Here is a 24,970-nt window from a genome sequence, read left to right as displayed (position 1 = left end):
TGTGAATGTCATTTTTGGGCTAATTAGTAAAATTTGTAAAAGTTCTGTAGAGTAGAAAGTAGTATCCTATCCACTTTAAATGTCCTGATTTTGAGAGTTGTACTGTGGTTATACAATTGAATGTCTTTATTTTTAGGAAATACATGCTGAAATATTTTGTGGTGAAGGGGCGTGATTATTCTCAAATGCTTCCCCAAAATATGTATATGTGTACACACACACACACAGAGAGAGAGAGAGAGAGAGAGAGAGAGAGAGAGAGAGAGAGAGAGAGAGAGAGAGAGAGGATAAAGGAAACTCAGCAAATGTTAGTAATTGGAGAATCTGGGAGAAGGGTCTACTGGAGTATTTTGTCTCATTTTTGCAGCTTTTCTGAAAGCTTGAAATTATTAATTATTTCAGAATCGAGAAAGAAAACTTTACATCTGCTTTCTTTGTGTTTGCCTCATCAGTCAAACTGGAACGATGTCCAGGCATCAGAACCAGAACACGATCCAGGAGCTTTTACAGAACTGCTCAGATTGTTTGATGCGGGCAGAGCTGATTGTGCAGCCGGTAAGCTTTCTCGTTCTCCTCAAGTACCCTCCACACCCAGTTGGTTTAGACTCTTATCGCCCTCACCTGTGCATCCTTATTCACTGCTCTCTTTCACATACTTACAGTTTGGAGAGTATCTTTTTCAAAACAGACTGGAGAGTGATGTATAAATTCTTAACCTACTTGTAATGTTGGTTTAACAATGGGAACCAGTTTTCACACAACTTTTTTTTTTTCAATGAATGTTTACACTGCAGATTGCCACCCTTTTGGAATTGCAACAAGCTGTTGTCATTTATTTTGTAAGACTTTCTCTTCCTAGAAATGGTACCCGACATGTTTATGTCACTGGATTATGATGTACACCATCCATTTAATAAGGTTTTTTTCAGAAAAAAAAATTACTATGTTGTGAGAACAATTCTATTTGAGGAAGAAAATATGGAAAAATAAGAAATTGAAAATTGAGGACAATGGTAACATTTGCGAAAGCCTCACGATATTTCTTGATATTACTGAGATAGTTTAGAATCTCACTGAAACAGGTTTAGAAATCCTGGGTTCCATGATATTTTCTGTGTAAGGTTTTTATTTTTAAAAACTGTAGCTAAAAACAGACTAGAGAATGGTGGGACCATAGCTGCCTTTTCTTTTCCTTCCTTGACTGGTTGTATCTCTTCAGCAAAGGACTTGAATTCTAGTGTCCTTGATGCAGATGTTCATGTAGGAGTTAAATCTGGAATCTGACTCATCACAACATACCACTGTTAAATATAAAGAGGGGTTTAAATCAACTGAATTTATGTGTTCTGTTTGGAAAATATCTTAATGTTCTAATTTCTTAAGTTTAGATATTGTGTGGGTTCTAGTTCTGGTTTATTTCATCCAGTTAAAAAATAACTTTAATTAATGTAAAAAGATATTTGGGGCTCGGTAAACTGCCTTGATTCTAGTTCTGGTTGTTTCAAATCTCGATTTGAAACATACTCCTCTGAATGTTCATCACAGTGCTATGATTCCTTTATGTAAAACAAAACAGGAGGCACCAGAGACTTCCTAATGAACACATACACCCAGTCCTGAATGGTTTGCAGTGGATATGAATATGTTTTACATGTAGTTCCATAAATTTACATGGCATCATGATTTCAGTTTATTTTATTATATTTGCTGACATTTCTGTTTAGAGAAATAAGGCTCATTTGGCTGAAGCCAAATGAAAGCAATTGTAAAATTCTAGAGAAAGCTCACATATATGGGACTGACGCAGTAGCCTTTTGCATACGGAGGAAGCTTTCTTTATTTTTTTTAATAAACCTTTTTATTTTGAAATAATTATAGGTTCACAGCAGTTGTAAAAATAGTACAGAGCAGTCTTGTGTACTCATCACCCATCTTCCCTCAAAGGTGACATCTCACGTAACTACAATGCGTCATCAAAACCAGGAAATTGATTAGTTCAATACAATAAATTAGACAGCTTTCTTTTTAAGAACTGAAAAGTCATTATCTCATAAGATACAAGAAAAGCTCAGACCTGATCTAGTATAATGGTACAGCATTCTTATTTACTACAGTGAAATTCCCATTAGGTGAGAATTCTGTGTAAATATAAAAGATAGGCATTTATCATATTGAAGAAAAGGAAAGATCAGCATTCTGTAAATATGCTTTTAAAAGCCTGGTAAAAATTAAAAATGCAGTCCACAAATTTTGGTTCATGAATCTCCCTATATTTATCCCTCTTTCTCAAATTAATAAGGTAGTTTTCAGTTATAAATTTTTTGCAAAGTGGAAACGTATAATATTTGTTAACTCTACAGCAGAAGCTTTTTCTTCCATTAACACACATGAAGCTTTCATTGTGTGTTTCTTTCATATAAATTCTATCTTTTAGGAACTGAAATATGGAGATGGAATACAGCTGGCTCGGAGCAGAGAATTGGATGAGTGCTTTGCCCAGGCCAATGATCAGATGGAAATTACTGATAGCCTGATTAGAGAGATGCGGCAGATGGGCCAGCCTTGTGATGCTTATCAGAAAAGGTATTGCCCAGAGAGCATGAATGCAGGCAGGCCTCATGAAGATAAATGTCATACACTCAATCACATGACCCAGGTCCCAAGGAGAGGCTTGCTTACTTGGTATTTTGTAGCTTTATGTATCTCTAATACAAATGGACTAAAACCACTACCTTCATCTTTTATGGAATCACAAAGCTTCCATGAGAAGAACTAAATTGACCTGCCCAAAGGAGTGTGCTTATTTTGAAGAGTTGAGTTTGCCATGAGAGGTTAACTGTACCTCCCTTGAGGAGTCAGCAAAGGCCTTTGGCATAGCATTTGACTTTTAAGAGTCTAATGTCAAGTCAAGCTTAGTTTAATGAAAACAAAAATGAGACTCTTAGAGTTGGATATGCAGTTTAGAGCAGAGATGCATAATTTGATTTTGCTCTCAAGGTACCTGGAATTTTGCTCCCAAAATTCCCAGGGTGAAACTCACAGGAAAGCGAAAGGTGCTACTAGGTTAGGCAAAGCCAGTGAAACTTTCTATGATGTTTCAGGCTTTGAGCATCATAATATTTAAGTTTTTGTATGCAATCAAGATGCAAATCATGTGATAAAGAAATATATTCTTCAAATAAAACATTGGTGACCTCTATACTGACATAAAAGAAACTCAGTAAAGGGGAAATTTGCCCAGCATGTTTTCATAGGCTGTTCTCCTACAGTGGTATAATTGTTTTTCCTTCCCTTTCAGACTGCTTCAGCTCCAGGAGCAAATGCGAGCCCTGTATAAAGCCATCAGTGTCCCTCGAGTCCGAAGGGCCAGCTCCAAGGGTGGTGGAGGCTACACCTGTCAGAGTGGCTCTGGATGGGATGAATTCACCAAACGTGTCACCAGTGAATGTCTGGGGTGGATGAGGCAGCAGAGGGTAAGTAAGCAACTTCCAGAGGGACAAGGGCTGGTTCTCAAATGTTCTAAGCCTATGTAGGCCAGAGGTGTGTAATGGGGCACAGTTAGCTCTAGTGGTCAGGCCGCAAAGAGTGTTCTGGACCTCTGCTGGTAGTAACACTTTCTCCTTTTGGAATTTTTCTCAGATACAATTTGAAAGTGGGCTTCTATTTTGAAATGAATGAAATTTGAGGTTTTTTCCTCCTGTGTGGCTTACAGAATCAGCCTCATTGCTTTATAGTCATACTTTATCACTCAAGTAATATTTAACAGATATAATTTAATTAGTAGATTTTGACTAGCTCTTACTGTGCACAATTGGAAAATCTGTTATGGGAATTTATGTGCTAAAAAACTTCATTGTTGTATTTGAGTAGTAACTGACCTCATCTGTGTTACTGATAGCTACTTAAAAAAACAAGAACATTGTGGAGCTTGATTTTAAAATGTTAACAAATTTGGAGGGCTGGAGACAGTAAAGCTGGATATTCCGGTTTGGGCTCATTGGTTGCTTACTGTATATTTTTGAAGTGTCAGCTGTCTTGTTGTACAATCAGTATGTCACTGTCATGGGAGTGAAATTAAGTAATGGCAACAGAAGTATGTGCTGATCCTTTCCCTAGAACCAGAGTTTCTACAAAGTATTTTTCAATGCTAATTACTGTTTTGTTGTTTTATGAAGTAATTACGTGCTACAGTGAACAGGTGGCAGTAGAAATATGCTATAATCATGGAGATGTGAATTTTATAATGAAAGCCTGATACTAGATGAAGTGGTGAGGCTTCTGGGTATAAACAGTCATCCATTCAGTTAACTTTTTCTCCTGCTTATTATAAGGACTATATTATTACAGAAGGTAGGGCTTATAGAGGATAAATGTAAATTATAATCCTAGAAACTGAAATACAAACCTATTTGCATGTTTTCAAATTCCCTTCTAATCTTTTGTTAATTGAGGTATGATTGACAGACAATATTATATTAGTTTCAGGTGTACAATGTAGTGATTCGACATTTGTATACATTGCAAAATTCCTTTCTAATCTCCAAACACATATTTCTTGGAGCATTTTATATATAGGCACCATGCCAGAAAATGAGGGTTCAAAAATTATGTTCCATGGCCCTAAAAATAAATATTATTGAAGAAAATGAGACTCAAACACCCAGATGCCAAATTTCTATCCAGAGCTGAGTGAGATTAAATGCTGTGTTTGAACTGTACTAAAATCCTGTTCAGATAGGGGTGGGGGAGGGGTGGCATTCCCATTCTGTGGAATGGATAAGTAAGTCAAAGGAAGGCTTGATGGGGCTTGAACTACATCTTCAGGATCAACAATGTTAGATGAAACAATCTTTGAACCAAATTATTAAATGTGAAGTCCCTTAATTTCTTTTTAGTATGACAGTATGTAAAATGACAGTTCAGAATTTGCCATTTTCTGTATTCATGTTGTATGTAGTTTTGTAAGAATTTTTTGTAGAAAGACTCAACACTTTAAAATTTTGGAACATGGCATTATCACATGGACTCAGCTTTCTGTTGTGTTGGGAGCATTTTCTAACAGATGCAGTTGATGAGTGATGCTTTTCAGATAGGTGGCTCCTATGGTTTCAAAAGAACTATGCAGTTTTATCACTTACTGCTGGTTTGCTCTGGGATTCTCTCATGCCCCTTTCTTCTTATCCATTCTTTCTCGAAGCATAGCCTGCATTCTTCCTTCTCTCTCCCAGGAGACTGAGCTGCAGGGCCCAGCTGATAAGGGAGCAGTGTCCCCAGCAGCACAATCAGTAGGGAGTCGCACATCTCCTGTGCCAGGTGTTCGTTTTGTTTCCCTGATTTGTGTTTCTGATGATGGGCCAGTCAGATATTGTACACCTGGCTGGTAATGAGGGGCATGAGCGGGAGCCTGGCCATCTCATTAACTTCCCAGTGCACTCACCTGTTCCTGTTAAAGCCAAAATGAGCAGCGAGAGAGAAGGATCAAAATCCCGGGTAAATTTCAGTTGTCTGACTCTGAAATGGCTTCCTTTTCTGAAAGTTTGCCAAGTATATTAGAACATGGATGTGGCTTAGAACAATGTGTGTTATGTTCTTGCTGCAATACCAGACTGGAATGTTTGCCCTTGGCATGCCTAAGAGATGACACAGGTGATTTGGAAATTTACATGAGCTCATGCAAAAGAAAGACGAGATAATAGATTTGCCACAGTATGAAATTTGTGGAAAATTGTGTTTGATTCTTGTTATGTGGCATTCTTAAATTTGAAGTAGTGGAGACTCAAATTAGAAAGTTATATTTAATTTTTAAAAACTAATATAAATTCATCTTACTGTTGTCAACATTAACTGAAATTCAGGCATTGCGTATATATATAGTAACTTCTCTTTGAAATGGGCCATAGGGTGTTTTGCTTCCTGAAAGGTAATAGTAAATACTGAATTTAGAGTTAACAATTACATTTATCATAACAATTTAAGGAAAAACAAAAAATACATTTACATTAGCTATACAGCTTGGGAAGCAGTGCATGACTGAGCTTAATTAACTATTTTTGATGTACATTTTAAAATGACTGTCTATATAATTTCTATCAGTATATATAACATACTATATGTTAGGTATAGTACATAGGTATGCGCACATACTACACATACATGCCACTTGCATGTGCACGTGTAGATTTTTTTTTCCTTCAGAGGACATGATAAGTTTCAAAGATCTCATTTCTGAATTACCTCTCTTCAACCCATGTCGAGCTGGGTCGAGCAAGTTGGGGAAAGCAATTGGCAAACCTCATTAGCTGTTTGGAAATGCCAAGCCAAAAAAATTTTTTTTGTATTCAATATTGAATATTTACATTTTCAGTTTCATGTATGTCCCTTGGTAATCTGACCCCTGATGCTGTAGGTAAGGTGAGTCAGATGCACAGTATCGGGAATGAAGGGCGGACTCTCTTCCCCTCTGCAGGGGGAGATGGACATGATCTCCTGGGGCGTGGACCTGGCCTCAGTGGAACAGCATATCAACAGCCACAGGAGCATCCACAATGCCATTGGAGACTATCGCTGGCAGCTGGACAAAATTAAAGCTGACCTGGTACTTCGAAATATTTCTCTTTTGTCTTTATAAAGCATACTGAAGGGTTTTGTGTAATTACTTGATCCCAGGCAGCTTCATCTGAAACATTAGTCTATGATTCCTTTCCCAACAGACTGGAAAATTTAAAAAATCCCATTTCATAAATGGGGAAGTAGAATCTGATAGATCTACTAGAGATTGTGTTAACACTCGAGGTGGGTGGTGGGGAGGAGGAAGTAGATAAAAGGCTAAGGGCATACAAGCGCTCATTTGTGTACAGTTTGTAAATGAGTATTTTTAGGGGTGGTAGTTTTTTTCTGCAGAAAGCAGAGACTCTCTTCAAATAGAGAAAATTGGACAATCATACAGTTTTATGTCCTTGGCGAATCCTTTTCTATGTGCTAATTAAAATGTATTTCTACTGAAGGAAATTATGTCTCATCCGGATACCTTTCCTTTGCTGAAAGGACTGACTTCAAGCTGGGTTGAGAATTACAGCATAAAATATTCATCTGATTTTAAGCGCTTTGTTCCCCCCGCCCCAGATCTTTATGCCTTTTTTTTTTTAAAGAACAATGTTACTCATCTTATTTCCTTCTTTCTTTTTTGCCTTACTTTTGTCCACTTGAGTATCTGACCAATTTTCTCAAAGATCTAGGAAGTCCTAAATTATATTTTCAAACTTTTACAATTTTGTAACAAGATAGTCTTTAGTGTGCTGTCAAAGTGAGCACACAAGTTAGTGTTTAAATGGCAGTGATCACGCCTTTGTGGAGATGGCACTGCCAGGCCAGTGAGGGTTTGCTTTCAAACCAAATGGGGAAACGTCCCTGTGAGTAAAAGATTTCATAGAACAAATAGTCTTTCTGTCAAAGACTGTGAAGTCAGTATCTGACGAAAAGAAAGTTTGGAGGGGTTGCTCTTTCTATACAAACCCACAAGGGAAATGAAATCATTAGCGGCTGTTTGTCTTCTTCCAGCGTGAGAAATCTGCCATCTACCAGTTGGAGGAGGAGTATGAAAACCTGCTGGTAAGCTGACTTATTTCTGAAGTCTCTGGGTTCAGTTCAGTTCATTTCCTTAAATGTGGAGCACCAACTGGGGCTAAGGCACCTGCTAGGTATTTATACCTAAATGACCCTGTAAGTACTTGGATATATACTTAAGGGCTTGTAGATGCTAATTTCATTTCTACTGCTGCTTTTCCTTTAGAAGTAAATTTTAAGTGATTTTTTTCTGAACACAGAGCCAAGTGCTGTTCTATTTGCAAGTTAAGTGTCATGTAAATAGCACTTGTTAAATACTTGCAGTTAATATACTAAAGCTTTTCCACTTGTGAGTTACAGCCTATTTATGAGGTATAAGCAAAAATGAGGCTTGTTTTCCTTAGAGGTTTACCAGACCATCATCACTATTTTATGACAAACTCTGAATCAATTACTTGATTCATAAGAGGTATTTCCATCTCTGCCTATTCATGTCACCCTGTCTTCACTTTTTCAATATTTCCTTATTGGCAGTGATACTTTGAAATAACGTGGCTAGTAGTGACAATAATTTTCCTATTAGGTCTGGTGCATGACTGATGGCACCTGAATTTTTTGGGATATGAGAGAGGGCAGAAAAAGCTGGATTTATCTTTTTAAGTATCCCATTTTACCTTCGTAGTCTAAATATCGAACCCAAACATCAATATCTGAATCAAAACTCTTCTTGGATTAGGCTGTTTCGTTGAATCTAAAATTGCTCCCTTATTCAATGCAAGTTTGGATGGATTCTTTTCACATACCAGATGGTCAGTGAATGCAAGAGGTTAACATTTTACTGATTCTTGTGCTTTTTTTGGTAAAAGGAATCAAAAAGGACAATGCAAGTGTATCAGATCTACAGGGAATGCCATTAATCTGTATATTGTTATCTAATGCTGCTTTTGAATGTTCTGCTCAGAAAGCATCTTTTGAGAGGATGGATCACCTGCGCCACCTGCAGAACATCATCCAGGCCACATCCCGAGAGATCATGTGGATCAATGACTGTGAGGAGGAGGAGCTGCTGTATGATTGGAGTGACAAGAACACCAACATTGCTCAGAAGCAGGAGGCCTTCTCAGTAAGCTACCCCTAGTTAGTTGTAGATAATTGCCTTGAGGCTATTGCTTGGAGGCTGCTGAGGTGGGGACGAATGCGTAGCAGGATAGCTAAGGGCTCCAGTTACCAAGTTCTTGTCTTATTCTGCCAGAAAGAATTCAAGGGTAAGTTGAACAGTACAAGGTTTATTAAAGCAAAAGTACACATCCAAGGTGGGGAGTGTGAGCTTACTAAGAGAGAGAGAGAGGGAGAGAGAGTATACCAGAGTCTCACCAACATGGCTGATTATGACCTTTTTGTTCTCCATGGAGGTTGGGTAGGGGAACATGGTGCTGACATAGCCTAGTTGTCTCCTCCCAGTAGGTGGGGAGCTCGGTTTCCCGCTTTTTCCCCCTCATGTGGTGTTTTTGGAACTGTCATTGTGTCAGGTGCATGATGGGAGCTGCAGTATTTGTGATGCAGATGAGATTATAATGATATTATAATTAGCCAAAGGTCATGCCTTAGCTGAAGATGGCATCTAGGCTGGAAAAGACTGCTTTTGGCTTATCCCCTCTTGCTGGGGCAAAAGCTAGAGAATGTCTGAAAAAAGGAAAAATTTCCGGAACCATTTCCTGGAAGGAGAGGGGATGTCTCTGCACTGCCTGTCCTGCCTCAAATGGACTTGTAATGATTTAATCAGTCAGTTATAATTCAGCCTATGTTAAAATGGTCATGAAAAACCACTGCTTTCTGAAAGCTTTTCAGTGACAAGAGGGGCAATGGATTGTTTAACACCCTGGAAGACAGTAGATAGTGTAAGAAGTAGTTCATTCATATGTCCCAGAGTGTGTGTAGCACAGCAGCATGGTGGCTAAAACCTAGAATTAGAAAATCTCAGCATTAGCTGTAGCTTTATCGCTTTACTTGTGGGAATTTGGACAAGACACATCACCAGTCTGGACTTAGCCACAGATTGGATGATTTCAAGCATCCTTTCTGATCTTAAACATCCTTTCCAGTCTTAAAAATGCTATGATTCTTGAGGAAAACATAATAAGATTCTTTGGCATAGTTCATTTCCAAAGTGTAGTTTTTTATAGAACTTCCTTAAAAACGGTGGAAGTGATGGAAGGCCATCGGTGACTTGTTCTGAAGGATTTTTCTTTCATTCACAGATACGCATGAGTCAATTGGAAGTTAAGGAAAAAGAACTCAATAAACTTAAACAAGAAAGTGACCAACTTGTCCTCAATCAGCATCCAGCTTCAGACAAAATTGAGGTAGGCTTTATCAGATTTACATTTTTATTAGGAGAAAAAAAGAGAAACTTTTCATAAAGTAAGACTGCAAATGAATGATTCTTCTCTTTATAAAGGTATGATAAGTTTATTTTATATTTTGGGATCCATACCCTAGACCAGAGGTCGACAATATTTTTCTGGAAAGGACCAAATAATAAATATTTTAGGCTTGCAGGTCATTTGGTCTCTGTCAAAATTACTTAACTATGCCATTGTAGTGTGAAATCAATCATAACCACATGTAAATGAATGAGCATGGTGGTTAAAACCTGTGTTCCAATAAAACTTTATTTATAAATGCTGGCAGTAAGCTGAATGTAGCCCTTGAGCTGTAGTTTGCTTACCTCTGCCTTAGACTGCCATCTGTAGGCTGTGTTCAGGGCTGACATTAGCTGGTAGCACTGGTATGGTCATACTGGTTATTTAAAAAATTGAAATATTTCCATATTAGTTGGTAAAATCATTGCCTTAAGTTCCTCAAGCCCTCTACATGGGTTCCTTGGACCTCCCTATCTAGCAGCTGTACATGAACAGTGGTTGGTGCAGTGGAGGAAGGACCCCTGCTCTAAGACTATCTAGTGTCTGTTCTGATTGTAGCTATGCCTTTTGAGTGAATATTTGACTAATCCTCCTAATGATGTCCATTTGTTAAAACTGGTTTTAAAATTTAATTTCTACCATACCTCAAGAGTTCCGTGTTGGGAAATTTTGTTTTTAAGTTTTGTAAAAAAAAGTTTGCTTGATTTGGAATTAGATTTAAAAATTTCACAGCTTGAATGAATTTAACCGTTTGAGTGATGGTGAGACAGCTGATGTTTTCTTGTTTCAGGCATATATGGATACCCTACAGACACAGTGGAGTTGGATTCTTCAGATCACCAAATGCATTGATGTTCATCTCAAAGAAAATGCTGCCTACTTTCAGGTTTTTATACTTAGTAATAATTTAATTGTCATTTAGGTCTTAATACCTTATCTTTTGAAAGTGTTTTAAAAAGCGCTGAACACAATCTTTAAAATATTGCCTAAAAATCCTTTACTGGTTTTAGTTTAGAGAAGCATGGATTGGTAACTTGTTCATCAATCACTCAAATAGTCTCTTACTGTCACATAAGTTAAGATACTTTCTGCTCTAATCTTTTCTCTATCCACCTATCAAACATGGGATCACTCTCTTCCTTAATAGTTTTTTGAAGAGGCCCAGTCAACTGAAGCCTACTTGAAGGGCCTTCAAGACTCCATTAGGAAGAAGTACTCCTGTGACAAGAACATGCCCCTGCAGCGCCTGCTGGAACAGATCAAGGAACTGGAGGTATCATCTCAGACTCAGGCCCTCAGCAGCCTTGTGCAGGGAGAGATAACATGCCCTCACCGACGCAGTTCAGGCTGCAGATTTGCATTATTGTACAGAACAATGTATGCCCAAAGCTCAAGCAAGCATTTTCTTCATCTTTCAGTGGCTTTCTCAAAATAAATTTCTTTATATGTTCAGCTGCTATGAAAAATTACTGTTGCTTAAGTAATTGCTATTGCTCAAAATAAAAATGGAGAGAATAACTGATAACCTGACATTCCTTTGGAAAAGCATACTTCAAGTTTTAGCAACATAAATGTCTTTTTACACAATGATATTCTTTCCTGCCCATTTAATTCATGGCTTTGTTGCTTCTGGAGTTGCTTATTATGAAAGGTTCTTACAGTCTCTGAAGATAAATGAATTTGTGGCTTTTTACAGCTAAGTAACTATAGCAATATCTCATTTGTAATATCATAGTAACTATATTAATGTCATTTGAAGATATTATCTAAAATTCACAGAGTATCTACGTTAAAGTATGATTTTATTTGCAAATGCAGAAAGAACGAGAGAAAATCCTTGAATACAAGCGTCAGGTACAGAACTTGGTGAACAAGTCCAAGAAGATTGTGCAGCTGAAACCGCGTAACCCAGACTACAGAAGTAATAAGCCCATTATTCTCAGGGCTCTGTGTGACTACAAACAAGACCAGGTGTGTACGATACAAAAGCTTTCCCTTCTTTTACATATGAATTTTTGTCAATCAAGAGAGCAGAATTTAATGGAGGTTTCAGTGAGCACCGTAGTAAAGGTCTTCTCTTTTGTATACAAAGCAGCAAGCTGCTGAAAAAAATGTAGCAGCTTTGTTCTGAATCACATGATAGTTGTCAATAATTATGGCAGGTTTTTTAGTATTTTAAAACTAGTCTAATTCAATTTTAAGGCTAAATACTTCTAATATGCAAAACTTATTTATCTGTGATCACTCATCTTTAAATTTCTGACACAGAAGAAATGAAAAATGTGACCATTATGCTACATATAAAGTGAATGTCATCGCAGATTTTATGCAGTGATTGAACATATTCTGTAGGCTCTGTGGTAAATACATGCATTTACATGGAAAGATGACTTGTTTTTAGTAATTATGTAATTCCCACAGTTTTATTTTCTTATAAAAATTATGGAGGATTTAAGAAATATAAAATGTGTTTAGTTGGTTAGATAAATATTACAAAACAATGGAATTTATTCTACCATGCAGAAATGTTTTAAGAACTTTTGTGGAGAGAATTAAGAACTTGAAATAGAGGTTGAAATATATAAATATCAAGCTTGTTACATTTTACTAGTTAAGATACTTGTTATATTTCAAGTACCTATTTTAAGAAGCTATCTCTATAGTTAATTTAGAAAAGAAGCTATTTAGATACTAGAGTTAATTTAGAAAGTTATTTTTCTGAGGACCTGATATCAGAATTTTAACATTTTTATTTAAAAATTTAAAAGCAAATGAATGAGACAAGTGACTCTCACATGCTAAAATCTAATACATAAAACATGAACTTGTAAACATAGAAAAGCCATGGGCTGAAATTTTACTTTACAGAAGGATTTCTTACTTTATTGGTAGATTCCCCAGGCTAGCTTCAGAAAGTTACTTCACCTAATTCAGGTATTATTAAAAGCACGTATTATTAAAAGCATCAGTGTCGTTGGGTTGTGCAAAGATTATCTTCATTTGAGGAAAAAATAATGAGATAAAAAGCTCAAAATAGTATGCACATTTTCATCTTTATTTACATCTTTGAGAAAAAAAGATAAAAATGTGTACTTGTGAACAAAGCCAAAACACGGGGTTAATTGCCTTACAGAAAATTGTGCACAAAGGGGATGAGTGCATCCTGAAGGACAACAATGAACGCAGCAAGTGGTACGTGACAGGCCCAGGAGGCGTGGACATGCTTGTTCCTTCTGTTAGTCTGATTATTCCTCCTCCAAATCCTCTGGCCGTGGACCTTGCTGGCAAGTAAGTTGTTGAAGTTCTTTGTAGCCATGACATTAATGGAAGTGGGGAGAAATAGGGCAAGTGCTTATACAAGGAACTTAAATATACTCTTCTTTACGATAATGCCCGCCGCCCCGCCAACCCCAAAGGAACCTTACAAAGGTCCCCTTACATTGTCTTATAATTTTATGTTGAAGATATAGTTTTTATGGGGAGATAAAGAAGAACGTCTGACTATAGGAGGGTTGGAGTATATAATGCTTGTCATACACTTTAAAGGCATCGTTTTGAAGTTCTTAGACAATCAATAATTTTGCATGTCGTCACAACTACAAAATGCCCTTAATATCAATATTTGCTCATCAATAGGTGGAGCATTCATTTAACAGATTGTCCATGTCAGATTCTTCTAAACCTTTGGCTATAGAAATCTTCAACCACCCTCAGAATAGGAAGGGTGGGTAGCATAATGAGCCCCATCTGGCAGCCATCAGTGTTCCATGCTTTCTCCCTGCTGTTCCACCCAGTGTTAGACTTCTGTCAGTTAAAAAGTGTGTGCTACAAACAGCACACAACAAAAAATCATACTACACATTTTGATCAAAATGATTCAGACTATCTATACTAATGTAGCTCATTGAGAATGTACTTTTGGAGAGTAAATTAATCCAAATGCATTGACATGTTGAATGTTTTGAAAATTATACATTCACCCCTTACTCTTGTGAGTTCTGTTTTAGTTTTTTTGTGTAGTCATGTCAGCATGGCCAGATTTCCCGTTTGTGATAAAGTTTGAAAGCCGGGCTCAGCATGTTTTCCCTTTGTGTCTCCTAGGATTGAGCAGTACTATGAAGCCATCTTGGCTCTGTGGAACCAGCTCTACATCAACATGAAGAGCCTGGTGTCCTGGCACTACTGCATGATCGACATCGAGAAAATCAGGGCCATGACTATTGCCAAGGTATGTTCCTAGGATCATCCAGGCTGCCCGGAGGAGGCACAGTGCATGTTTCCACCAGGCAAACCTTCTAGTGGTGCAGCTAATGCTATTGTATCTCATTAAGAGATTCAACTCAGCCTGCTACAGAGGGTCTGGTTTGTCTGATACAGCATGGGAGAAATTCACATGTGGCTGATTATGAGACAAATTAAAGTTACCTGACAAGCCAGTAGTACGTGGTCCTACTATATTACTCTGGATCCTATTATCCTTAGATGTAATGGAAAGTTAGGTCATAAATTATTGACTGGATATCACAGAAGTAAAAGGTGGGAGAGAATCCTTAGAAGAACATCAAAACATTAGTTACTCAAGATCAATGGTTTTGAAACTGGGGTCTAAGCATCCCAGGTAAGGGGATCATCTTGGGATGCCTGCGATGGCAGAGCACAAAATGGGTTGATTTTGACTCCCCTTATCCTTTTCTCTTTTCAGTCAGAGCAGCTTTGCTGTGATCTGCTTTATATTTGGGGCTTCTGAATAATATTTCCTTTGAAGAATAAAATTCCATAGGAAAAAAATTGATAACCCATTGCTATGTTTCTTACGAGCAATCTCTCCACCCTCAAAGACCTTTTATATCTTAATGGGTCTGTGATGAGCATTGCCCTAAGCCCAATCTAGCACAGAGCATTTTTCAGCACTTCTTTTTGGTCATGCTATGGGGGAACCATAAATCACTTCTGCCTGGTTTACTTCTAGCTGAAAACAATGCGGCAGGAAGATTACATGAAGACAATATCTGACCTTGAGTTACACTACCAAGAATTTATCAGAAACAGCCAAGGCTCAGAGATGTTTGGAGATGATGACAAACGGAAAATGCAGTCACAGTTCACAGATGCCCAAAAGCACTATCAGACGCTGGTCATCCAGCTCCCTGGCCACCCCCAGCACCAGACAGGTTTGTTTGGAGCATCTTTCTCTTTGCATCAACCATACATACGGTTTCTTTAAGAAGAATATAGTTGTAATAAAACTAGTTTCAGAATCACTTCTTTGAAAAATAATATATCGAAAGTCATTTATGTGCTAAATTTTCGGAATCAAATCAAAGGAAGTAGCTACACTTTTATGCAGTATGGGTTTTTGTTGTTGTTGTTGTTGTTGTTTTTGTTTAGGCCTAACACTCTCTAACTAGAAATTCTCTGATTTTTATGGTCCTGACCTATTTTTACAGTAAAAACAACTGAAATCACTCATCATGGTTCCTGCCAAGATGCCAACCATAATAAAGTAATTGAAACCAACAGAGAAAATGACAAGCAAGAAACATGGATGCTGATGGAGCTCCAGAAGATGCGCAGGCAGATAGAACACTGCGAGGGCAGAATGACTCTTAAAAACATCCTTCTGGCAGACCAAGGGTCTTCTCATCATATCATAGTGAAAATAAATGAGCTAAAGGTAGGTATCCACTAATATTTTGACTGATTCTAGGTATATTTATCTGCAAACTAATAAAAAAAACCTCCTGGTTTAAATACTTAAACCAGGCAAGGAACATTACTTTTCAAGGAAACAGGATCTTTGTCTGAATTCTTCTCCCATCCTTCCAAATTCATAGACGTTTGCCAGACTGGGGATTCAGCCACAGCCATCTTTGTTGTGGGTGGCTGAATCAGGTACAGGTTTTTCCTTTGTGGGACATAGTACTTGGTTCATTTCAAAAGTTTTCAGAAACATTAATTTGGCTTTTGCCTAGAACACCTATGATATGGGCTAGACAGGTGGAATTATCTTCACTTATAAATAGGAAACTAACACTGAGAGATTTGGTTGGTGGAGTAGAAACTCAAAGCCATTGACAGAGCTGGGGCTACAGCCCAGGTGTTTCAGTTCAGGACCTTCTCTGCCCAGACAGGCCTGAGCACTGCATTGGAATGTCCAAGGTGTATATTCTAAGTAAGAGGTATGTGTTACACAGTACCGATAAGGTCTCCCTGTAGAAGGAAGTGAAAGGTCAAGTCAGTCTCTTGAATCTTTTACATTTAGTGAATTTTTTAAGGACAAAAATGATCTTAAGAATCTCACAACTAAATCAAAAGAGCTTTCCTTTTTTGACAGAGTGTGCAGAATGATTCTCAAGCAATTGCTGAAGTTCTCAACCAGCTTAAAGATATGCTAGCTAACTTCAGAGGTTCTGAAAAATATTGCTACTTACAGAATGAGGTATTTGGGCTGTTTCAGAAACTGGAAAATATCAATGGCGTTACAGATGGCTACTTAAACAGGTAATCGCACTAACGCTAATCTCAGACAATTCGCTTTGTTTAAGCTTCATTTTGTCAGACTTCATTTGCTTTATATGCTTGGCTTAAGTGAGCCTTTGCCTTAGTTTCTCTTTTCACTAGAGGTTCACTTGCATTCTTCTCTGCTTTTGAGAGAGGGTCTTCTAGCCAAGGGTGTTAATTTCATCCTGAGATCTAACGCATCTTAGAGCTAAGGTATACTCTAAAGGCCAGACTTAGAATTCTTCAGTTAATGCAAAATGGTGGTCTGAAACATACTAGAGGGAATAAAATTTATTCCTCTTGTAGCTTATAAACTAGGCAAAACAATTTTTTATCTGCTTTAATATTGTTCTCTTTCATTAATGATGGTGGGAGCCAAATGTTCAAAGTTTGATGAAGTCACTGACAATATTATTTGCCTCTTTTGCTCTTTACAGCTTATGCACAGTGAGAGCACTACTCCAGGCTATTCTCCAAACAGAAGACATGTTAAAGGTTTATGAAGCCAGACTCACCGAAGAGGAAACTGTTTACCTCGATCTGGATAAAGTGGAAGCTTACCGCTGTGGACTGAAGGTAATGTGGAAGGACATAACAGTGGCCCCATTTATGGGAAATCATACAGAACTCAGTCCCCAATTATAAGGCTTTACTAAGTTTTCATGAGTTTTGAGGATTACTAAATTTCATTTGCCACACATTGATATCAATTGCTATCTCTAGTACAGTTTTCCAGAGTATGTTAGCAGGAACTATGTGAGAAAGTAATTTGTGGTGAGATTAATCTGGGGAATGATTAGTTAAACACAGTTAAACTGTTTTCTTTACTATTGGACTTCTCAGAGGCATTAATATGTTAATATATAGAGTATGATATTTAGCATTTCTTAAACTAAAATATACATCAAATCCTTTTTAATGAGGTAGCACAAGGAACTAGATCGTTGGCACAAATATTGGGAAATGCAATCAGTAAATATATTTTTGTGAACTGATTATTATCACTTAAAATATGAATATTCTAAAGAGTTTTATAAACTTTTTTTCATTTGGTGACTTGTAGTATAGCATAAAGTGGGAGATGAGATGAATTTGTGCTCTTTTTTGTCTTATGACAGAAAATTAAAAATGACTTGAACTTGAAGAAATCACTGTTGGCCACCATGACGACAGAATTGCAGAGAGCTCAGCAGATCCACTCCCAGACTTCACAGCAGTATCCACTTTATGACCTGGATCTGATCAAATTCAGTGAAAAAGTCACACAACTGACAGATCGCTGGCAAAGAATAGATAAACAGATAGACTTCAGGTATGCCGACCTCCTTCTGCACTTTCTTCCCATTTGGTTGTCCCCAGGATAATATTACTTGAAATAATCACTATAAAAAATAGTGGTTTTGCTGTGTGTGAAAGTTAGCATAATAGGTGTTCTCATTATGGACTGCCTGTTAGGCAGCTTTGTTAGAAATGGAAACGGAGTATATCACATTGGCCAAGCCTGAACCAACCCATGCCAGGTGCCAGGTGCCATCCCAGTTCTTAGAAAAACAGTGGAAACCATTGATTAAGCTCTTTTGTACCCTATAAACACTTGTTATGACTGTTGGGAGAAGTAGATTCTTAGAGTGAATATTCTCCAAAAGTTTTATGAAAATTAAATCATATACAAAATAAACGCTTACCACAAATGAGGGTTTTAAAAAATCTGAATCTTGTTTGTATTTCATTTTACTAGTGGTGCTTTCTAAAAGTATCTTTGTTAATATAAAATTCATGCATCATACAATTCAGTGATCTTTAGTGTATTCAGAATTATATATCCATCACCATAATCTAAGTTTAGAACTTTTTGACACCCCAAAAAAGAAACCCTATACCCACTAGCAGTCACTGCTTTCAACACCCCCAGCCCCAGGCAACCACCAGTCTACTTTCTGTCTCTATAGATTTGCCTATTCTGGACATTTTATGCAATCAAACGACATGTGGTCATTTCATGGCTGGCTTTTTTCACTTGGCATAATGTTTTCAAGGTTCAACATGGTATAGCATGTTTCAGTACCCCATTTCTTTTGATGGCTGAGAACATTCCATGTCTGGCTATACCATATTTTATTTATCCTTTTATCAATTGATGGATATTTGAATTGTTTCCAATTTTTGACGATTATGAAAAATGCTGCTATGAACATTCATGTATAACTTTTTGTGTGGATGTATCTTTTCATTTCTCTTGTGTATGTACCAAGTGGCATTGCTGGGTCTTGTGATAACTCTGTAAAAAATACTTTGAGGAACAGTAACAATGCTTTGACAATTTTTATAATTTTATTTGTGTTTTTCCTAGATTATGGGACCTGGAAAAACAAATTAAGCAATTGAGGAATTATCGTGATAACTATCAGGCTTTCTGCAAATGGCTCTATGATGCCAAACGCCGCCAAGATTCCTTAGAATCCATGAAGTTTGGAGATTCCAACACAGTCATGAGATTTTTGAATGAGCAGAAGGTATAAGCCAAGTTGCCTTTCCATAGCTGTTTTGAAATTATTTGGGTGTAAGCTGTAGTTTTCTCTGGTTTTCATAGCAGTGTCTAGGTTTGAAATGATAAATATTTAATATTACTAGCCCATTTTGTGAATGCTTAAAGACTGCCCAGAGGAAAAACAATTTAGATGTTTACAAAAAAATGTAATTATGAACATAGCAATAATGTAATGTTGTAATAAATATCTTTATAAATTGAAGTGAAAGGACCAGAAAAAGAGTACTGACTAGAAAGTAACCTTCTAGGTAGATAATAAGAAGTTGAAGACCTTTCTTTTTTCTGCAGAATAGAAAAACATGCTCATCTCCTAAGGTTTAATTTTGAGAATATGGGTCAGTACATGTAGTAAAAAACTGAGGAAAAAAAAAATAACAGTGGTTAAAGAGTGAAATAACATTTATTTAAAAATATTTATATACTTTAACATTTGTAAATATTTTATTTTTTATATAGAACTTGCATAATGAAATTTCTGGCAAACGAGACAAATCGGAAGAAGTTCAAAAACATGCTGAACTTTGTGCAAATTCAATTAAGGTATGCTGGTCTTACAAAGAATGTTGGTATTTCATCAAGAATATTATTAACTACATTATTTTCTGATACACTTTTAAGATGATAAACTTCTCGAAGATAGCAATTATGGATTTTATATATTCTCTTATGAACTAAGCATAAAAATTTGTTACCCATTAACTTGAATTCATTTCACGTTGGTAATATCTGTGGGAATAGTCCGGTCTTCATTCTTCAAATGTGAAAAATTCTCCAATTAGCATATAAAGATGTACTGCTTGGTTTAATAATGTAATATTAGCTGGTTGGGCACTAGATGCTCATGATAGCCTTTGGGGTTGATCATTAAAAATACAGGTTGATGACTCAAAACTGTGGAATTGTGTCTGTCAGTGACTCCTTTTAAATTCATCAAGTCTATTTTTCTTAATCTTCATTGTTCTGCAGGATTATGAACTCCAGCTGGCATCATACACCTCAGGACTGGAAACTTTACTGAACATACCTATCAAGAGGTCCATGGTTCAGTCTCCTTCTGGAGTGATTCTGCAAGAGGTATATGCATCATTCCATATCTCTTAGGGCCTGCTCTTCTTTCTGCCTCTTCTCTACTCTCTGCCTCTTTCCTGTCTTCCCTACAGTTCCTGAGTTCATCCCTTGTTATAGGGTATCCATTTGAAAAGGTAGAATAGTAGGTTATGTTCCCTCTAGTGTGAGTCATCAATATTTGATGCATTTTAGGAAATTATCAGTGGAAGTCTGAATCTGTTGTCTATATATTAGAGTATTTGCAGAAATTGGGCTTAAATTCTGGGTGTAATGAGGGAGACTCTTAAAAAGTGGAAAATATCTAGTGGATTTCAAAAAGACAACTTCTTCCCAAAGATGTCAGAGAGCATCACCTATCAGATGGTTTAGGAGAAACACCCTGGAGTGATGAGGATGGAGTACAATGTTTTTAGCCCTTTGTTTTGTTGTACTTCTAGAATTTGGCATTAGCATGTAAGAAAGAAGGGAATTCACTCTTTAAACTATAATTTTTGCTATTTCATTGTTTTAGAAAATAAAATCAGTCAACTGGCATAGGACTTTTTTGGAATATAATATATATTTTCCCCCTTTTACTCCTTTTCTTCAAGGCTGCAGATATGCATGCTCGATACATAGAGCTACTTACAAGGTCTGGAGACTATTATAGGTTCTTAAGTGAGATGCTGAAGAGTTTAGAAGATCTGAAGGTAATTTACTCTATTTCCTTGGAGCATCAAAAAATAAAATGGAATAGAACTTTATTATTACTGCCTCATTATAACATGGATTTGGATACACTCACTGGTAAAACTGTATTTCCTCTACACAATATAATATAGTTTGCTCGTAAGCCTGGGGTTAGTCCCATGCTCCAAAATGGACTTAGGTAATATTTGCAAAATTATAGCTATTTTATTTTGCACAAAACCAGTAATTTCATTTAATGTTTGGTCAAGAAATTTTCTTTACTTCTTTGTGTTAAGTTAAGAATAAGAATATCCTGGACTAGCTGCATTTGGATTTTTCATGTTGAGTGATTCACTTATTCTTCATTTCTAATACTTAAATTAAGTTTAAATGGAAACTTATTTTATACCTGGAAGTAAAGGAAACATAATTTATGAAATGAGAGGCTTTTGATTTTGGAATTACCTCATTTACAGACGAGGAAGCTGATATTTCAAAGATATATCATTTATTAAGACCACACCAGCAACTGATGAAAGAATTATGAGGAGAATACAGATTTCTTGAATTTTTGTCAAGTAGTTTTTGTCTTATATTACTCTTTATGTGCTTGCTTATGCGTGTGGTGGGTATATGCACATGTGTGTGCTTGTTTGCGTGCCTGTGTGTGCATGTGCATACATGTGCGGGTGTGTAAAGAGAAATGAGAATGTACATTGATCTGGGAGGGGAAAAGTACTGCTTTTTCCTTGTGATATGAAATATTTATTTATCTTGTAATAAAACATATTTCTGACTTTACTTTCACAGCTGAAAAACACCAAGATTGAAGTTTTGGAAGAGGAGCTCAGGCTGGCCCGAGATGCCAACTCTGAAAACTGTAATAAGAACAAATTCCTGGATCAGAATCTGCAGAAATACCAGACAGAGTGTTCCCAGTTCAAAGCAAAGCTTGTAAGCCTAGAGGAACTAAAGAGACAAGCTGAGCTGGATGGAAAGGCAGCTAAGCAAAATCTAGACAAGTGCTATGGCCAAATAAAAGAACTCAATGAGAAGATCACTAGACTTACTTATGAGATTGAAGATGAAAAGAGAAGAAGAAAGGCAGTGGAAGACAGATTTGACCAACAGAAGAATGACTATGACCAACTGCAGAAAGCAAGGCAATGTGAAAAGGAGAGCCTTGGTTGGCAAAAAATAGAGTCTGAGAAAACCATCAAGGAGAAGGAGTACGAGATAGAAAGGTTGAGGGTTCTTCTGCAGGAGGAGAGCAACCGGAAGAGAGAATATGAAAATGAGCTGGCAAAGGTAAGAAACCACTATAATGAGGAGATGAGTAATTTAAGGAACAAGTTTGAAACAGAGATTAACATTACGAAGACCACCATCAAGGAGATATCCATGCAAAAAGAGGATGATTCCAAAAATCTTAGAAACCAGCTTGATAGACTCTCAAGGGAAAATCGAGATCTGAAGGATGAAATTGTCAGGCTGAATGACAGCATCCTGCAGACCACTGAGCAGCGAAGGCGGGCCGAAGAAGATGCTCTTCAGCAAAAAGCCTGTGGCTCTGAGGTGATGCAGAAGAAGCAGCATCTGGAGATAGAGCTTAAGCAGGTCATCCAGCAGCGCTCAGAGGACAATGCAAGACACAAGCAGTCCCTGGATCAGGCTGCAAAGACCATTCAGGACAAAAATAAGGAGATTGAAAGACTTAAAGCTGAGTTTCAGGAGGAGGCCAAGCGCCGCTGGGAATATGAAAATGAACTGGCTAAGGTAAGAAACAGTTACGATGAGGAAATCATTAGCTTAAAAAACCAGTTCGAGACAGAGATCAACATCACCAAGACGACCATCCACCAGCTCACCATGCAGAAGGAAGATGACACCAGTGGCTACCGAACCCAGATAGATAACCTCACCCGAGAAAACAGGAGCCTATCTGAAGAAATAAAGAGGCTGAAGAACACTTTAGCCCAGACCACGGAGAATCTGCGGAAGGTCGAAGAAACTGCCCAACAGCAAAAGGCCACTGGTTCAGAGGTGTCTCAGAGAAAGCAGCAGCTGGAGATTGAGCTGAGACAGGTCACTCAGATTCGAACAGAAGAGAGCCTGAGATATAAGCAGTCTCTTGATGATGCTGCAAAGACGATCCAGGATAAAAACAGAGAAATTGAAAGATTAAAACAACTTGTAGAAACAGAAACAAAGGAACGGAAATGCCTGGAAGATGAAAATGCTAAATTGCAAAGGGCTCAGTATGATCTGCAGAAAGCAAATAATAGTGCAACAGAGACAATAAGCAAATTGAAAGTTCAGGAGAAAGAACTAACGCGCCTGAAAATTGACTATGAAAGGATTTCCCAGGAGAGGTCTGTGAAGGACCAGGATATCACGAGATTCCAGAATTCTCTGAAAGACTTGCAGGTACAGAAGCAGAAAGTGGAAGATGAGCTGAACTGGCTGAAGAGGACAGCCTCAGACGACTCCTCCAAGCGGAAGCAGCTAGAGGAGGAGCTGGAAGGCATGAGGAAATCTTTGAAAGAGCAAGCAGTAAAAATCACCAGCCTGACCCAACAGCTGGAGCAGGTGTCCATTGTTAAGAAAAGGAGCGAGGATGACCTCCGGCAGCAGAGAGATGTTTTAGACGGCCACCTGAGGGAAAAGCAGAGGACCCAGGAAGAGCTGAGGAGGCTCTCCTTGGAGGTCGAGGCCCTGAAGCGGCAGTTGCTCCAGGAACAAGAAAACGTCAAACAGGCTCACTTGAGGAATGAGCATTTCCAGAAGGCAATAGAAGATAAAAGCAGAAGCTTAAATGAAAGCAAAATAGAAATTGAGAGGCTGCAGTCTCTCACAGAGAACCTGACCAAGGAGCACTTGATGTTGGAGGAAGAACTACGAAACCTGAGGCTGGAATATGATGACCTCAGAAGGGGCCGAAATGAAGAGGATAGTGATAAAAACGCAACCATCTCTGAACTAAGGAGCCAGCTGCAAATCAGCAACAACCGAACCCTGGAACTGCAGGGGCTGATTAATGATTTACAGAGAGAGAGGGAAAATTTGAGACAGGAAATTGAGAAATTCCAAAAGCAGGCTTTAGAGGTATTCACAAATATTTGATCACAGCTCCACTGTCTCTCAGATAATTCACTCCATTATCGTCTTAACTGTGCTCTTGCTTCTGAGATGGATGCTTGCACAGTCTGATTTTTCTTTTTACTGCTTTACTATTATCTGTCATCCACACAACTGCTTTAAAGTAGCTTCAGTACTCGTTGCCTTTCTATTCTGTGGCTGCATCAAGTGCCAATCTGTGTGTAACCTGTGTTTGGCCCTGCTTTTAGAACTTTAGCATGGTATGACAGCTGAGATCACTTCCTCTGAGTGTTCCACTCTATTTTCTAGAAGATAGCTCTTACATATTTGCTGTGACCTACATTTTTAACTAAAAGTTTCCTAAATAAAAGCCGTGTCATAGGTGTTTTCTACGCAATTTTAAAAACATTTTTTCTCTCTTGCTTACATGATTTTTCTGCATGCATTATTCTATTCTTTTGATCATGGCCCTTTTTGTTTGGCTTTTATTCTTTTAACTCCTAATTTAAAAATAATTTCTTTAATTTCTGATACATTTGACTTCTATAGACAATATTTGTGTGGGGCTGGGCGCGGGGTGTGTATATATAACCATAAATTTTTATTGCTTTTTTAAACCTGGTATTATAGCTGTATTAAGTGAGATGTAGGTATAGCAGATGTAATTACGTGGAACAAAACTCCCCCAATTTTTTCAAACCATAATTACTGTTACAAGAAAGACAGGCCTACAATTTCCAATTCCTTTTATGGAAAAAAATAGTAAGTATGAAGCCATTTATTAAAGTGGCAACATATATCTACAGAATTTTTTCATGAATTTGTAAGATAAAAAAATATCAGTATATCTAGGGAAATCAGAGAAAGGGAAAATAAGTAAACAAGTTTTTTTAAAAAAGTAAGAAAAGAGGTTAAATCGTGGTAGTCATATGATATGATCAAAACATTTTTTCCCATTTCTTTCTTTTTAAATTCTAGGCATCTAACAGGATTCAGGAATCAAAGAGTCAGTGCACTCAGGTGGTGCAGGAACGAGAGAGCCTTCTGGTGAAAATCAAAGTTCTGGAGCAAGACAAGATCAGGCTGCAGGTTGTGGGGT

At 37.5% G+C, this 24,970-nt stretch overlaps 1 protein-coding gene across 1 annotated transcript in view; it reads left to right on the top strand.

Annotated features, from left to right (window-relative positions):
• The window catches only part of DSP (desmoplakin), a 41,066-nt gene that overhangs the window by 12,306 nt on the left and 3,790 nt on the right, over window positions 1-24,970 (top strand). Inside the window, 24 exon segments of the mRNA XM_006909285.3 lie at window positions 453-555; window positions 2,435-2,583; window positions 3,299-3,473; window positions 6,467-6,595; window positions 7,558-7,608; window positions 8,525-8,686; window positions 9,822-9,926; window positions 10,777-10,872; window positions 11,134-11,259; window positions 11,805-11,957; window positions 13,120-13,274; window positions 14,088-14,214; window positions 14,956-15,157; window positions 15,434-15,660; window positions 16,321-16,487; window positions 16,925-17,063; window positions 17,606-17,799; window positions 18,838-19,000; window positions 19,492-19,575; window positions 20,002-20,109; window positions 20,694-20,792; window positions 21,583-23,877; window positions 24,850-24,965; window positions 24,967-24,970. The exon segment at window positions 24,967-24,970 is cut by the window's right edge and continues 3,790 nt beyond it. Coding sequence (XP_006909347.2) covers window positions 453-555; window positions 2,435-2,583; window positions 3,299-3,473; window positions 6,467-6,595; window positions 7,558-7,608; window positions 8,525-8,686; window positions 9,822-9,926; window positions 10,777-10,872; window positions 11,134-11,259; window positions 11,805-11,957; window positions 13,120-13,274; window positions 14,088-14,214; window positions 14,956-15,157; window positions 15,434-15,660; window positions 16,321-16,487; window positions 16,925-17,063; window positions 17,606-17,799; window positions 18,838-19,000; window positions 19,492-19,575; window positions 20,002-20,109; window positions 20,694-20,792; window positions 21,583-23,877; window positions 24,850-24,965; window positions 24,967-24,970 — 5,329 coding nt within the window.

Source organism: Pteropus alecto, unplaced genomic scaffold, assembly GCF_000325575.1.
Source record: "Pteropus alecto unplaced genomic scaffold, ASM32557v1 scaffold121, whole genome shotgun sequence".
NCBI lineage: Eukaryota > Metazoa > Chordata > Mammalia > Chiroptera > Pteropodidae > Pteropus > Pteropus alecto.
The sequence above is the reverse complement of the archived record's forward strand: the minus strand, read 5'-3'. Positions and strand labels throughout refer to the sequence as shown.